Source organism: Pithys albifrons, chromosome 1, assembly GCF_047495875.1.
Source record: "Pithys albifrons albifrons isolate INPA30051 chromosome 1, PitAlb_v1, whole genome shotgun sequence".
Taxonomy (NCBI): domain Eukaryota; kingdom Metazoa; phylum Chordata; class Aves; order Passeriformes; family Thamnophilidae; genus Pithys; species Pithys albifrons.
The window spans coordinates 23,651,115-23,667,510 of NC_092458.1; the positions used below are offsets into that span (position 1 = coordinate 23,651,115).

The 16,396-nt window shown below is 40.7% G+C and overlaps 1 protein-coding gene across 1 annotated transcript in view; it reads left to right on the forward strand.

Moving 5' to 3' along the window:
* The window catches only part of AFF3 (ALF transcription elongation factor 3), a 328,111-nt gene that overhangs the window by 45,590 nt on the left and 266,125 nt on the right, over positions 1-16,396 (forward strand). Inside the window, exons 2-3 of the mRNA XM_071568183.1 lie at positions 4,576-4,696; positions 9,830-10,684. Of these exons, the coding sequence (XP_071424284.1) occupies positions 4,576-4,696; positions 9,830-10,684 (976 nt within the window). The remainder of the gene's footprint in view (positions 1-4,575; positions 4,697-9,829; positions 10,685-16,396) is intronic.

Consider the following 16,396-nt stretch of genomic DNA (forward strand, 5'->3'; position numbering starts at 1 on the left):
ATCTAGGCCCACCTAGGTGAACCCATAACATTTAGGAACAAGTGGGGAGGTTGATAAAATCTGGGAAAGAAGCTCAGCTCTAGGAACTAGGTCTTCCCTAGCAAAGGTCTGCCAGGAGCCTGTAGAAACTGGGGGTCTGCAAGTTTAAGAAATAGTTGAACATTAGCGCAAAGCATCAGCTCTGCATTTGTAATTAATGTGTCTAGACTTCAGGTTCTGAAAGTTTTGTGCTAAGTGCCACAGGTAGCTACTGGGGCGAAGGAGATCAGCCTCCTGGGTGAATATTAATTGCAAATAAACAAGCTACTCCTGCTAAATTTATATCACAAAATTTATGTGTGTAGGGAGGTAGAAGAAAGATGAGTGTGTACGTGGGTGTAGCAAAGCCCTCACAATTCAGAAATAATGAACTAAATCTTTGGACTGGAAAATTTTATTGGAAGATCTAGATAGGCAAAGGTGAGATTGCAGGTTGCTGTAAATGATAACAAGTTCAGGAACTGTGGCCAGATTTGTGTATACATGTAGTTAACACCTTCCTTTGTCATGCCGGTAGGGCTGCCTGGGTCGCAGCCCCCTTCCTTTGCAGAAAATAAACTGATGCCAGGCAAGGGGAATGCCAGCAATCTCACCTTCGATTTACCTACCTGATTCTTTAACAGCCTCAAAGATGGCAGCTGTTATGAGGATGGTGATCTCGTAACAAAATAACAGTACCCTGCCTGAGTCTCTCCTTAGTGATGCAGCAATTTTGTGGTTTCTGAAAAGGTCAAGCAGCATCGTTAATACACACCATACACCTGTGAAGGCATGTAATTCCTCAGTGAAGATGCTGTGGAAGAGGATATCTTCCTCTGAATGCAAATTTGCGCATTTCGTAAAACTGAAGGACAACTGGATATGTTGGTGCACTGTCTCCGCCCAATTCATCATGGAGATTGGACTGTTTAATTGAATTGCTCCAAGAAATGATATCTGAGGGAAGTAAATTGAGTCAGAAATAGTGTGCTTTAAAAAAAAAAAAAAAAAAGAAAGGAAAGAAAAGGAGATTCTTCAACACTTAAAACTTTAGGCTTTTTATATGATTGCTCTCAGCCTAGCCTGAGACAACATAACTCTTTGGACTTTGTAGGAGATTAAATCCAGCCGCAAGTTTCTCAGGTAAAATTATTGCTCTGCTCCTAGTCTGTCCCCTGAGCCATCTCTATTTCTAATTAAGAACTAAAGGAAATGGTTCCTTCTGATGTCAGGAGTAGCGTGAAGAAAGCTGCAAGTATTTCTGAGGGGAGGCTGGTGCCCCTACTGCCCTTCCATCAGACACCAGGATGCCTGGGCTCTGCTCTTCAGGCTGCTCTCATGGGGAGCCGTTCTCACCTTTTGCATTATCAAAGCGTGGGTAGCCATCAAGGTAATCTTCCAAAAGGCATCACCACAGATTGAAATTTATTACATGTTCATACTCTGAGAAGTTTGGCAATCCATTGGAATTCTGATTTGTCAGATATCTGTGAGCGAAATTATTCTAAGTATCCTGGAAGAAGCAGAGGAGGCTGTGACTGTGTGGTGGTGATGGTGTGCTGAAAGTGTTTTGGGATTGGGACAGTGGTATGCAGACACAATTAATTGGTACATTCAGTATGTGTGTTGGCCGATCTTAGGGCTGAGATAAATCAAAAAAGCAGTATCCCAAATCTGAGCTAGTTTGATTCCTATTGTGCAACCTTTATTTCATATATAGCTTTTGCAAGTGTTTAACTTGATGCTCATGCTTTGGTTCATGTCCTCTAAGCATGAATTTGAAACAGATGCAACATTTAAAAAAAATAATAGACCATTTAAAAACTATTTAAATTCATCCTTTTTGAATTTGACCTGTATGAAACAAATTTAAAATGACACTGACTTTTGAGAGATGAGTGTTTGCGTGTTCTTTGGTTTTCAGGTTTTAGAAAACTGCTGCAACATTTTGGTCCATACTAGCACAATACTTCATCAGTAAACTGATGTATGAGCATGCACATTACACATATATATGTACACATGCCTCGGTGAGGAAAAAATCATTAGATTTTCATAAGCTCGTTCTTCTTGTCTTAGCTGTGGAAACAACACACACTATAAAGGATTAAAAAGTACGTGTACCTTTGGGATTGTTGTAAATTGCAAATTTAAAAAAAATAGAGAAGAAAACTATTAAAAAGAGTCATTTTCCATTAACTGAAGTGTTTGCAATAAAGACAATTATAGCAGTTGGCAGTATTCTCCTTGAACCAAAACAAATAAATACATTTGGTGACATACGTTCAAGGAAATGTGATTGCTGCAATGTACATGCAAATAAGGAGCAGCCTCACAAATGCGAGACATTTTGCCATCTGGTATTACCAAAGGAGCACAACTCTCAACTTGTAGCTCTTCCTAACTTACTGCTTATAGATGGCATGTTAGGCATTGTCACACAGTTCTGCCATTTGCATAATCATTCTGAATTATTGCAGGTTGTGCATTGCATTGCCAGAAGTGACCTCATTTGAGAAGGGGGTTCAGAGACCTGGTGACTTATACATCTTCATCAAATATGTCTCTATCCAATAAATGTCCTTCTATTTCAGGAGTATCACACCAGTGCATTTTTATATTTGTATGAGTCCTAGTGAAGAATGCTGCACTTGCTTAGAAATTGGGTAGAGACCAGTATTATAATTAATCTCAGGGAAGCTGTCCATCTCTCTTTGGCTGCTGCTAGAGTCCAAATGCAAAGCATCTCATAGAGTCAAGAGATTCCAAATGGGGTCATGTAGCTGAGGATCACTACAACTTCAGAAAAGCCCAACCTAACAACAGCTATTCAGTGTGACAGAAATTCTGCTTTAGACACAGAGGTTTTTGTTAAATGAGTTAGCTGAGATGGGAGTATGCCCTGTGCAGTAACTGAAGACCTTTGCTCACACAGCAGTCAATGACAGCTGCTCTACCTCTGGCCCCAGCAGCATGTGCAGCAGCTGATCTCCTGAACTGGGACCTTCACAGGGAGGCCTTCACTGTCCCCTTCTTCCTGGAGGAAAAACTCCACCCCTACAGTTGCCTCCTCATACACTGATTTTCAAGGAGAGCTTGCTGGCCTGAATAACACATATTGCTCATGAAAAATATGGGATAAAACCCCCAAAAAGCTTGGCTACCTGTAAGTAGAATAAACTTTTCACAATAAACCCCTGTGTCTGAGAGCCTTGCTCAGTGCCCAGCATCTGCCCTCAAACCCATCAGAAGGATACTCTTCAGTCCAGTTCGAGTTAGCAGCATTAACCAGCTAACATAAGATTTTGTGTTCGTTTGGTGACTGCTGAGGCATTGTTTTTAAACACTAATAGTGCCTAACATATCCTGTGTATTTTCAGCCCCCTCAAGTCTTGAATTAGAATCAAATAGCTGTTGGCCTTTTGGCTGCCTTGCCTTAGGCATACTAGGTAGCATCACGTGGGAAGCCGATACAACATATGTTTTGCTAACTGGGAAGCTGGTTAGCAAGACGACATTTTTCTTATTAACACATGGTGCACTTACATGACATTAATATATATTTCTCCTTTGCAGATTTACAGTGCCAGAAGAAAAGCATTAGCTGAGCTAAGCAAAACAGGCAATCAGCATACTTGTCACATTGTCCTGAAATAGCATGTAAACTTTGTTAGACCCATTGGTTTTCTTTGTGAGGAGAATAAAACATAACAGACTGAAATGCATAAACCCTCTGTGGATTCTCTGATTTATGTTGTCAGGCATTAAACTAGAATTCTGAAAAAAAAAAATATTCTGAATGTCTGTATTGGAGCCAAAGTAGCTAATTTCTAATATTAATACTGTTGTTTAATACTGTGATTTTATTCTCTCTCCAGCTACACTCTACCAGCCATACATACACTGTTGTGCCAGTATTCATTCGTTCGTGTTCTGAAGTTGTGATAGTGTCAAATCCATCAGAAAGAGGAATTGTTTCAGTAGTTCTTTCACAACTTGGCTGATTAACAGAGATCAGAAGAAGCAACCTAACTGTGGAAACCACTACAGCATATAGTTTTAACAGCTCTTTAGGGAGCTAGTTAATGAAAGAATCACTAGAGAAACACATTCATGTGAAAAAAAGAAGCATTCTCATACAACACTCAGAGGATATATCATAAATGGAAATATGTTCATAATTTCTATTTACTCATAGCGGTAATTACCATTTGCCTTAATAGTACTTTTAGTCTTTGTCAAGGTTCCTTAGATATTTCCTATATCACATTTGAAGCAGAGAAGTTCTACAAAAACTATATTCTGCCTTGTGATTTTTATTTTTCTCTAAGAATTTAGTTACCTATTCTCTGTGTGAAGAAAGCACCAGCACTCCCAGCACTCCCAGGGACCTGAGCCTCCCCGGCCTACTTGAACTGGCATTCATCTGATTCATGTTTGTACTTATTTTTGCCATCTGTCTGCAAAACAGAGTTCTTTTAAGTGTACACTGGTTTATATGTTGCCCTCTAATTTTTGACTCTTAGAAAAATTATTTCTCTATTTTTTTTTCTGCAGTGTCTATGAGCCAGATAGAAACGTACTGCGAAGGAAAGAATGGGAAAGGAGAAATCAGGAGGCTCAGCAGGAGGATGGCACGTTTAACACAAACTATTCCCTCTTCAGTGAACCGTACAAGGTAGATGCTTCCCAGCTGGGTGACTCTTTTATTTATTTATTTATTTCACAGTACAAAAATCCAGTATGCAGAAGACATTTTCCAGGTGTAGTACCCTCCTACAAGTGCTAGCCTCACAAAAGTCCTGGAGAATGCGCATGATACACTGAGAATTGGATTTTATGTGTGTGTGTGTATATATATATAGAGAGCTTCTTATAGTGTTGAGCAGCAAGAGTGAAATAAACTAGAAATATCCTAACAATATTTGAGATGGAATTAAAACTAGGAGGTGAAGGTGACTGTGCCTTGTTTTGCAATACTTAGAAGAAAACTGTTGTGAAAGAATAGTGTGTGAAGGTCAAGCAATATAGTAAACATTATGCCGTGGCCAAGGTTAATGTACTGAAAAGTCTTGATGTTCTCTTTTTTTGTTTTCTATGAACGCTATTAAGAAAATTTGTCAGCTATACATGTTTTGCTCTCAGCTAAAGCAGAAGCAGAAGTAGCTTTAGGAGTCTCACCTCCCTGTTTTGTTCCTCATGGTAACAGTAATTTGATGAGGCACAACCATCTTTCATCACTCCCTGTTAGAAGGGTCAAGTAACATCTTCTGCCCTTTGCAGAAGCCTGAAAACAGAGCCTTTGTGAACAAGACCAGAGAGCAGTATCCCACAGGGAGATGTATTGTCTGCTGTGCCTTTCCGGTAGTGTCCAAGTTACTGTTACAATCACCACTTTTTTGTGAAGTCTTTCGCTCTATGCAGCATCGCTTGCACTTGATGCGTTGGGTGTTTTAGTGCTTCTTTCCAGGAGACCTATTTGGGAACTGGCACTTGGCTTCTGCACTTGACTTCCATTCCTCCACTGTTCTGCTTATGCTCCAGGGTCAGCTTTTGTCTTGCTCTTCTTCCAGATTGTTGTTTGTATTTAGTTCCTAATAAAAAAGAATGATCTGCCACTTTCAAACCATGTCCCTTGATGGAAGACAGCTCTGTCTGCCTAGAAGCTGACCTCCAGCTGCCCGAATTTCAGATTCATTACAAAGACATTTAGAAACCAAGGCAAATGTCTTGAACTCCTCAGTGATCTACTTGAAAAGGTCTACTATGAGAGACCAGTCAAGGGCTAATCCATGGAAGAGAGCCTGAAAAGCATAAGTCAGCTGTGTCTTGGCATTTCTTGGGGGCTCTTTTGAAGTGAAGACCTAATGACTTTCCATTTTCTCGGTCCAGTTGAACAGACCACTCACAAAGGGGACCTGGCCTTTTGCTGTGTCTCCAATACTGTTTTGTCTGTGGTGCCTCAAGTTAATGATACTGAAGCTCAAATCACTTTTCAAAGTGATATAGTTGGAATATTTCATGCACTTGGATTATTACCTCTGTGCCAGTGTACTGCCTGCCATGACACAGACATGATGTGTCATGGACACACCAGTAGTTTCTGAGTTATGATGTCTGAAGGCACCTCTGTGCAACCACAGTTTTAATTCCATCAACTTTAGTAGGAATGGATGAAAAATCATTGTCATCTCTAGAAGCAGGTAACTGAGTTAATATCCTATGGGGCAATCAGAATAACAACTCCATTCCTGCTTGTCTTTAAACACTGTGTCCCCATTTTGGACAAATATGATGCAGATGATGCAGAAATACATCCTACAGCTAACTTTGTCCAGGAAACCTGGCAAAAGACAAAGCCCAGGACAGCAGCGTAACTCACAGCTCTGCTGGTGTGGCAGTCACAGTTGTTTGGACCATACAGTCATTCTAATAATATTGGATATCAAAACTTCATCGGTGGCATTCTCTGAATGTCCTGTATGCACTGGCAATGGACCATTGGGCTGTCTGAACTCATCCAAGCATTTGTGAACCCTCAGTGTGGGGGAGCATTTTGATCTTACTGTGGAGAGAGGCTAACTGCAAAAAAGGAAATCTTTCTGCAAAGACAAAACTGAAACCCATTCTTAGTGCCTTTAAAGATCATGTTCACCTTTTAGGTGTTTCCAATGGGGAATGAAGTTATAGCAGACATTCACTGCAAGTTCTGATCAAATTCAGTATTCCTCTGCACAGCTTGAGAAACATGAGCTAAAGCCAAAGGATATGCCATTCAGAAAGCCATATCTGAAAATCAAAGGCAGAGTGGAAATCTCTTAAATCTTATGTCCTTTCTCACCTTGACATGTATCTCTACTGCTGTAACATCGAATTTTCTCAAAAATCCTGACTCTTCGGGTCACCCCTTATCCTGTTCAAAGTATCCATAGCAACCCTTTCTGAAGGATTACAGGAAATCCAGTATTGTTTACTTAAAATCTCTTCTACAGGGTGGGGGTATGAAAAATTAGGAAATAGGTTTTGGATATTTTCTGGACAGAATATCGTTCTCTGTTAACCATGTAAGTATTTTTAATGAAGAAAAAAATTCTGATGACCTTCCATGCAGCCCTCAGGTTTATTTTGGAAGTGTTGAATGTTGCCATCTTCAAATGCATTGCAGAACAATGCAGAAGCACTCCAACTTACTGTTTTTGTGACCACATTTTCCCTTTGTGGATGCTTAAATGCAATATTTCAGAGCAAATAATAGGACAAACTAAACCTCATAACAAGTTACCTCAAATCCCATCATGTTCCCAAGAGGATGTAGGTGAACTCTTCTGTATGAGATCAGCTCAACACAAAATCTCACCTCAGGTTGTCCCCAGTGTATCCTGAAGAAATAAACAACACAGAGCAGTTGTCAGCATACACCGTGGTGCCAGTTTGCTGCAATTATTCTTGTGGTTGTCTGTGATGTCTCAGAATGAGATGTGTGTGTGTGACCATCACATCCATATAGAAGACAACCTGATGACTTTTCTGAGCTAGTAATAGTCTACAGATAATCTGGAATTAGGCTTTCATTTCCTTCCCATCCAAGTAGCAGCCATTAGAAAAAATAGACCTTCTTTTAGGGAAGTTGGACTTCTGAGGGGCAAAACTTGCACACAAAATCTTTTATGCTCATGGAGCTAGAGGCAACCAGGTGGAAAGCTGCCCTCACAAGCTGTCCATGCTGTAGGAGACTTGTGGGTGCCAGGGCCTCATTTCATTCATGCTTCTGGCAGGGAAAAAAATCTCACATACTCACACTGGCTGAATCAGACTGAGTGCAGGCCCAAGGACAGATCTCTCTCCCTTAGAGGGAAGCTGAAAAAATATTTCTCTACAAGGAATCTACACAAGGTGGAGAATCCAGTGGAAGCATAGAAGAGATCCATAGGAAAAGGAAAATTTTTTATGCCTTCTGGAAAACAATTCTGCTGATCAAGAAGATGCCCACGGGTAGAAGTTATTTCATTGACTCCAGGAGACATGAGTGTATCTCCAACTCTCTTTCTTTTCAGATGTATGTGATGCTTCCCACTTTTGAAGCCTCATTAATAGTTTCCATTTCTTCAGGACATTGATGTGATTTTTTGGGAAGTGAAGGAATGCCCTTCTTTAAATCCACTTGCTGTGAGTTAATGCTTCATAGTTCTTTCCATAGCAGGTTGTTGTCTTTGTGACAGTAACAGCTATGTGTGAAGAGGGAAGATCAGGCTGTAGTGGGTAAGCCATCATATTCAGAGTTTGAAAAGCAAAGTTTTGGATGCAACACTGTTGAGTTTTTTCCTTCTCACTCTACTTCAATCTATATTACTGATATATTCCTCTCTATTGTCATAGTAACAAATATATATCAGAAAGCTAGCTGTGATATATTTTACATAGGTAGTAGTGTCCTTGAAGTTTGAAGGCAAAAGTTTCAAGCTAAACAGGATTGCTTCTGCTGTTTAACTTAAGAATGCTTCCACTGTAGTCCTCTGAAAACTTGCATGTAGTAATCACAGCACTGATTTTCAGGGTGCTTTTGCTTGGGTTTCGGTTTTCTTCTAGAAAACCCTAAAAAAGAAGATATTCCAAACTGGGAGAGTTACCCTTATGTACCTTCCCTTACATACCCCAGTTTTCCTGAGTAACTGATGTGGTTGCTACATCTTTCATAATTTTTAACATAACTTTAAGGGGATCTTCTCCTCTCCCTTTCTTCTCCTTTCTTTCTTCTTTCTGTTTTCCTCTAAAACAGAGAGCCTTGAGATGAACGCTTGGCCTTCTGAAACCAATAGGAGTTTTCCCATTCAGATCCTATATCTGGAAAAAAGAAATGAGAACTGCACTGCCTTATTACTGTCTTCCTCTGAAAATGTAAAGCAAAGGACATCACATGCCTGCATCTTGGCAGGGTTCAGAAAAATCTCTGCTGCATAAATGCTAATGATACACCCTTTTGGTTACAGTGCTTTTTTAAAGCAGGAGTTTTCAATCTTTTCCAGTATGTTTTATTTGCATTTAGTATTTCTTTGTGGAGCTTCTGCCTTTTCAGTCAGGAAGTAAGTGGAATATTTTTAAGACACTAATTAATCTTAAAGGGTAGGAAGGGTGGCTGTGTTTCCCCTGCTACTCAAAGCAAACGCTGAACAATGTGAAGAATTTGGTGAGGGGTTCTGTTCACCTTTTTTTTTAAAAAAGGATAGTGCGCTGGAATGAGCATCTTGTCAGAGCATTTTCAAAGAAGGGACATAATCATCTGTACTTTTCTTATTTCCTACAAGCTGTTTTCAAGTCACCTTAGAGCATTTGACTGGCTTAGATTGATGAATTCATTCAGTGCTTACATGGGATGTTGTGTGGCTTCCCAGATCGTTATAAAAACTTTGGTAGAGAAGGAAATTTGGAATGCAGTGTTTCATTCATGGCTGAAGGAGGGCTTGCACTGAGCTATAGGAAAAGTTTTATCATGGCCAGATTTAATCCAAACCATTTTGTGTAGTTACAATAATAAATTTTCCAGTTTCCAGGTAATATACTTTAAGTACAGCATGATATCAGTGATAGATTTCTTTTTTTATATACTCTAAGGCCCTTTATAGCTTTTCCAGTTCAGGGTAGATTTAAGATGTTGACAAGTGTCTTCAGAGACAATAAGGATTTTTGATTTCATCCCTCAACACTGCTGCTGAATAAGGCAGTGCTACTTCAGTAAGGGTTTCAGCAGAAGCGTGCAGGGAATTTTGTTTTTCTTATGTTGACTGTCGCAGAACACTCAATTTTTGTTTTGCAGACTAACAAGGGGGATGAACTTTCCAATCGCATCCAGAATACGCTGGGCAACTATGATGAAATGAAAGACTTGTTAACTGACCGATCAAACCAGAGCCATCTCGTTGGGGTTCCAAAACCTGGGGTTCCTCAGACATCTCTCCCCAAGCCTGATGAACATTTTATTGCAGACTCAAGACCGCCACCTCCTCCTCCCGTTTCCAGCACTACTTCTTCCACACCAGCATCCCTAGCTGCCCAGCAGAGCAAAAGTACCATGATGGGCTGGCAGAAGGCTGGGCATAATGCCATTTCAGATGGCCAGCAGAGAGTGAGCAAACACGGACACAGGTCACTGGAGTCACACAAGGGTGACTTCAAGTTGGCGAACCAAAAATCCAGTCTGGAGAAACTAAAACGCTATGCATCGAGCCCCACCTCCTCTTCTTCCTCCTCTTCCTCCTCCTCCTCCTCTTCCTGCTCCTCGTCCTCCTCGTCCTCCTCCTCCAACACTGCACAGCAAAGCTCACTGAGGACCACATTAGGAGACAACATCAGTAGAGTGCAGCAGCCAGCAAAGCTCAGTTGTAGCTCAGAAGGAGGAACTCAAGCACAGGAGAGGCCAGCAAAGCATGGTGGTGGGCACTGCGTCCAAAACTTCCCACCCTCTCTTGCTTCAAAGCCAAGTCTGGGTCAGCAGAAACCAACAGCTTATGTAAGGCCAATGGATGGTCAAGACCAGGCTCCTGATGAGTCTCCAAAGCTGAAGTTACCAGCAGAGACGACCAAATCATATAGGAGAGTGCCTTCCAACAAGCCTGATTCGGCCAGGCCCAAGTCAAAGATAGCCAAGTTCAGCATTCCTAAGCAAGAAGAAGTAAGTGTTTCTATACTTCTTACGACATAGCCCTGTGGATGGATGGATGGATGGATGGATGGATGGATGGATGGATGGATGGATGGATGGATGGATGGGTGGGTGGGTGGGTGGGTGGATGGATGGATGGATGGATGGATGGATGGATGGATGGATGGATGGATGGATGGATGGATGGATGATGCCTTATTGCTCCTGTTTCTTTTACACATTTGTAATGTACTAGTTTGCATGTTGAATTCTTTTTGTAACACTGACATAGCATATTGCAAACAACAGCTTCACAGTAATTTAATGATATCTCAACAGTGAAATGCTTGCTGTCTTCAGGACCATAACACTTCATTCAAAGGCACATTTTCTAGTAGTACATGTTATTTCACTGATTTTTTCTTGGTTGTCCACATACGAAGTCTGGATTTTTTTTTCTAGGCAAGTATATTGTTTCTAACTGTTCATTAACTTCTTTCTCTTTGGCAAAGATGAAATGCATGTGATCAGAAGTAGTTCTGCCATCCTTGATGTCAAAAGTAGTTTCACAGTCTAAATAAATTACTTATACAATATGAAATCTGTGAAAATCAGTAGGAAGTTTATGGAATAGATAAGAATACAGCAAGGAGACTCTCCCTTCACTTCATAGTTTATGTTTCAATACAGTTTCTGAGAATACTGTGGTTTGTGTCTTAAGGAATCGCCATCTGTAGAAATGTGGTGTAGTGGGTTGACCCAATACATGTGGCCATGCTACAAGTATGTGAATGTCTGTAAAAGATTTTAGACAACATTTCTGTTATCAACAAAATTTCTTCTTGGACTTACTTTACATTCATTTATTTCACATTCTTTTTATGCCAGTAGGACACTTTGGTTTATCACTTTATGATTTTCTGTTCGGTCTTTTTGGATGGGGAGGAAAAGATTGGTTTTGACAGAATAAAGGGTGGGGTTTTTTTCAGAGATGTATGCCCATTCAAAGATGGTCACATCATCCTCTTGTGCAGATTGTTAGAGCTACCATGACTTTAACAATTTATAGTATTTATAAGACTAAAACAGTATTTGAATCTCTGTGGCTTTGTCTTATTTCACAGCTGTGGTGTGTCTTGAAATGTTTTTAGTCTTAAAATGTTGTTTCTCACATTTTTAAAAGAGAGGAAAAATCTGATTTTTGATAGAGTTCTCTGATCTCTTAATGTCTCTTTTTCAGGAATGGAATTGACTCTTGTATTCACCTTTTGGTTTGGTTTGGGAAAGAAATCTCTCTGGAAGCAATTACATCTGTGGTTTTTCTATAAGTGAAAATGCCATCAGTTCCAAACAACACATAGGTGATATATTGTTCCTGAAAAAGGTGTTGTTTTAGCCTCTTAAATGAGATTTCATACGCAAATTTAGCATTCCCAAACTGCTGTAATTGTGCAGATAGATCAGGTAATGGCAGATACTAATATCCATTTAGCTATTATTGCCTCTTTCAGACTTGTGCTTCTATCTGCAAGTGGGAAGTATTGTTAGAAATAAAGACGCCTGTGGCAATTATCTGGCTCTTTCAAATTTTCCCCCTTTACGTGGATGCAATTCTCTAAGGACTAGTTTGGAAAGTAGTTTTGATAGGCAATCATTTGTTTGTCTGAAATTCAGGATTTACCATTTGCATTCCAAATTCATCTACCTCAGGAAAGAAAGATTTCATTTGTTGTATGTAATCCATGCTGATGCATAAGGGAAAGTTTTTACTGCAGTTTCTAGACATGAGACATATTTGAGATAGCTTTAAACTAACTTACTTGGATATTGATGTCAATGTAGACTATGGTAGGAGAGAATGGTCTGCAGAGTAGCTGCTGAAATATTCACCAACTTCTCACAGATTTTGTATGATGCAGTATTAATGAAAAAGTATTTCATAACAGAATATGAACATTTAACTGAATTTTAAGGAGGTGGACAAAACCCTTGTCTGGTAGGTTAAAAATAAATATTATGAAAAATGATGGACAAATCACTAAGAGAAAAATGGTAGGTACTATAGGTATTGGGGTTTGAAACTGGAGCTGATGAAAGACAATGTTTAGATCTGAAAGATCAGTGAAAGACAATATTGAGATGGCTGAGGGTCCCGGTGATAAAACTGACCAGTGTTTTTTCCTTTACCCTGATGTTTCCTTTGTTCTAACTTTTTCCATCCCAAGTGGCACAAGTTGAAATTCATAACCCACTGTTATTACTACAGGAAGAAATATTCACAGAATATGCTGAGTTGGAAGGGACCCACAAGAATCAGTGAATCCAGTTCCTGGCCCTGCACAGGACCATTCTCAAGGGTGACACCATGTGCATGAGTGTATTGTCCAAATGCTTCTTGAACTCTGCCAGTCTTGGTGCTGTGATCACTTCCTGGAGAGCCTGTTCCCGCACAGAGCCATCTTCTGGGTGAAGAACCTTTTTCTAATATCCAACCTAAATCTCCCCTGACACAACTTCAGGCCATTCTCCTTGGGTCCTGTCAGTGGTCACCACAGAGAAGAGATCAGTGTCTGCCCCTCCCCTTCCTCTCTGAAGGAAGTTGTAACTGCAATGAGGTTTCCCCCTCTGTCTCCTCTTCTCCAGGCTGAACAGACCAAGTGACTGCAGTTGCTCCTCATATGGCTTCCCCTCAGGGCTCCTCATCATCTTCATTGCCCTCCTTTGCACACTCTCTAATGGTTTAATATCTTTATTATATTGCAGTGCACAAAACTGCACACAATATTCCAGGTGAGGCTGCCCCAGTGCAGAGCAGAGCAGGACAATCCCTTCCCTTGGCTGGCTGGTGATGCTGTGCCTGATGCCCCCAGGACACACATGGCCCTCCTGGCTGCCAGGGCACTTCTGGCTCATATATTGACCAAGACTGAAAGTTTCTTCAGTCGTTGCCTAATCCACTGTCCCTTTAATTTTCAGTCATACTTGTTTTTATTTAAAAATGTTCTTCCACTCCTATTATTTCTATCATATGTCTTCTAGTAGAATTGTGTAGGAATTCCCATGCAGTTTTAAAATTTCTGCTTTTAAACTCATAGATTTTCTTCTTTGCAACAACATCCCCTGTTAGGGATAGAAGGTTCAAGGTCATTTCAGCACCAATGCTATTACAGTCCTGTGAATATTTGAAGGCAAGATGAGGCCTCTGTTGTTCAAGGTTAGGCTAAAGGAAAGACCTTGTATCTGCAGTGACTGTGGAAACAGTAGATATGCCATATAGGATGATTGTGAGGGTAAGCAGGCTTACAAGTAAGGCTGTGGCAGCGCCTGGAAGCTACAGGAAAACAGAAATGAGAGTGGCAGAAAGCTGCCTAAGAACATCCAGGAAAATACAGGAAGGAGAGGGGCAGAGAGCTTGGGGATAGAGTATGTGGAGTGCTGATGGTGAAATGAAGCTTTATGTCTGCTAACATAAAAGGTGTGTGGCTGAGTTGGGCTAGGTAGGACAGTTAGTGTGCTCTGGGGGTTAGTGTAGGCAGCACTGTGAGGTGTTGGTGGCTCCTGCTTCGCTTGTTGAAGAGCTTTGTTGTAGAGCTCATGTCCAGCCAGTCAGCCCCCAGCTATTCAGGAGTTTACATTTCTCCTTGTTGAACTTCTTGAAGTTGATGTCACCCCATATCTTCAGCCTGTCAATGTCCCCTTGGATGGCAGCATGACTCTCTGGTGTATCAGTGACTCTTCACAGTTTTGTATCATCTCCAAACATGCTGAGAGTGCACTCTGCTCCGTCATACACATAGTGAAGGTGTTAAATGGAATTGGCCCCACTCTTGGTTGTGAGGACTGGCCTCCAGCAGGACTTTGTGCTACTGGTAACCACCCTCTAGACCACTTCTATAATAAAGCCTTGGCTTTCTGTCTGCATGCCTAACTTTGTCATCACTCATTTTTTTTCTACTTTCAGCTCTTAAAATGTGTTCATAGTTGATACCATGGTCCAAAGCCTGTGCTTTTCTGCTTAGCCTAGGCAAGTTCTACAACTGCCTCACTGAACTGAAAACTGAGCTGCACGAGGCTGTAAGGGGAAAAGTTGTGAAGAGGGAAAGCAGACTAAAAAGAGGAAAAATGAGGGGGTGAGGGGCAGGGGAGAAGCTTTCAAGCCTGATCAAATAGAGAAGTGAATGGTAAGGAATGACCATTTCTCCAGCTCTTGCAGAGTTAGGGCTCATGAAGTGATGAGCATTTCTGTGTGATGTTCGGTTGTAATTTGAATATTTTGTGACTGGGAAATTTCAAGATACACAGAGAAAATGAGGAAACAAGAATAAATTGTTATAAATCTTCTGGTTTGCAAGTCCACGTACTGATGCATCCAAGTTAAATCCTCTGTTTCCAGAGTGCTTATAGTACTGTCCAGAATCTATCAGTATATCTAATACCTCTATATTCCCTCTATACGCTGCTTTTGTAAGACCTCACCTGGAGGGCTGTGTCCAGCTCTGGGGCCTCCAGCATAAGAAGGACATGAATCTGTTGGAGCAAGTCCAGAGGAGGGACTCAAACGTGGTCACGGGGCTGTAGCACCTCTGCTATGAAGATGGACTGAGAGAATTGGAGCTGGTCAGCCTGGAAGAAGAGAACGATCTGGGGAGACCTTATAGCATCTTCCAGTGTCTAAAAGGGGCCCTGAAGAGAGCTGGAGAGAGACTTTCTATGAGGGCATGTAGTGATAGGACAAGGGAGATTGACTTTAAGCTGAAAGAGGGTGGATTAAGATTAGATATAAGTAAGAAATTCTTTACTGTGAGAATGGTGAGGCATTGGAATCTCTTGCCTGGAGGAGCTGTGGATGCCTCATCCATGAAAGTGCTGAAGGTCAGGTCGGATTGGGCTTTGAGAAGCCTGGTCTAGTGGAAGGCATCCCTTCTCATGGCAGGGGCATGATACTAGATGATCTTAAGGTCCCTTCAAACCCAAACCATTCCATGATTCCATGATACCTATGCACTTTCATTTGTGTTTACCAGTTTGAAGGAACCAACAGCTAAAAAATAAACACACAATGAAACAAAGTTAATCTTCTCTATAAGGACTGGAGAATAAGAAGCAGTGTCATACAAAGTGTGTGTGTGTCTGCAGGATACAAACTTCTCTTCTGTACATCCCATGAGATTTTCAGAGAAACAGGGCACAGAGTTGGCTGCAGTACAGTTATTCTGGAAATAAAATCGCTTGAATACAAATTATAGACCATTACTTTTCAATACATGAAAAAGGTTGATTTTTAATGTAGTTCAATGCCTCATTTAATATTTTTAATCAGTTTTGGAATGCCTTCAATACCTCGACACAGACTGAAGCTTATAATTTTTTTTAATTGTTTTACAGAGAATAATTTGGATAGACCTGTGTGTAGAAAGGTAGCAGTTTCTCATTTGGGAATTTAATCTTTAGGAGCCAGGTTCATCAGTGTTAATTAGAATCCATACTCAACCTCCTGGTCCTTCCAAAATTATCATACTGCTCTGTAGAAATGATAGCTCATCATCTCAAGTACTGCTATTTCACATTTTGAACTACTTATAAATTACATTGCTGTAGGTGAAAACCCACTGTACTGGATAAAAGGGAAGAGAAATTTGATACCAGGGTATAGAGGAAAAAAGGCAGACAAATCAAGTGCCTGTTTTTTCTAAAATGTTCTTGAGTTAAACAGTAAGAAGGACCTAGGTTGGCAAATCATGT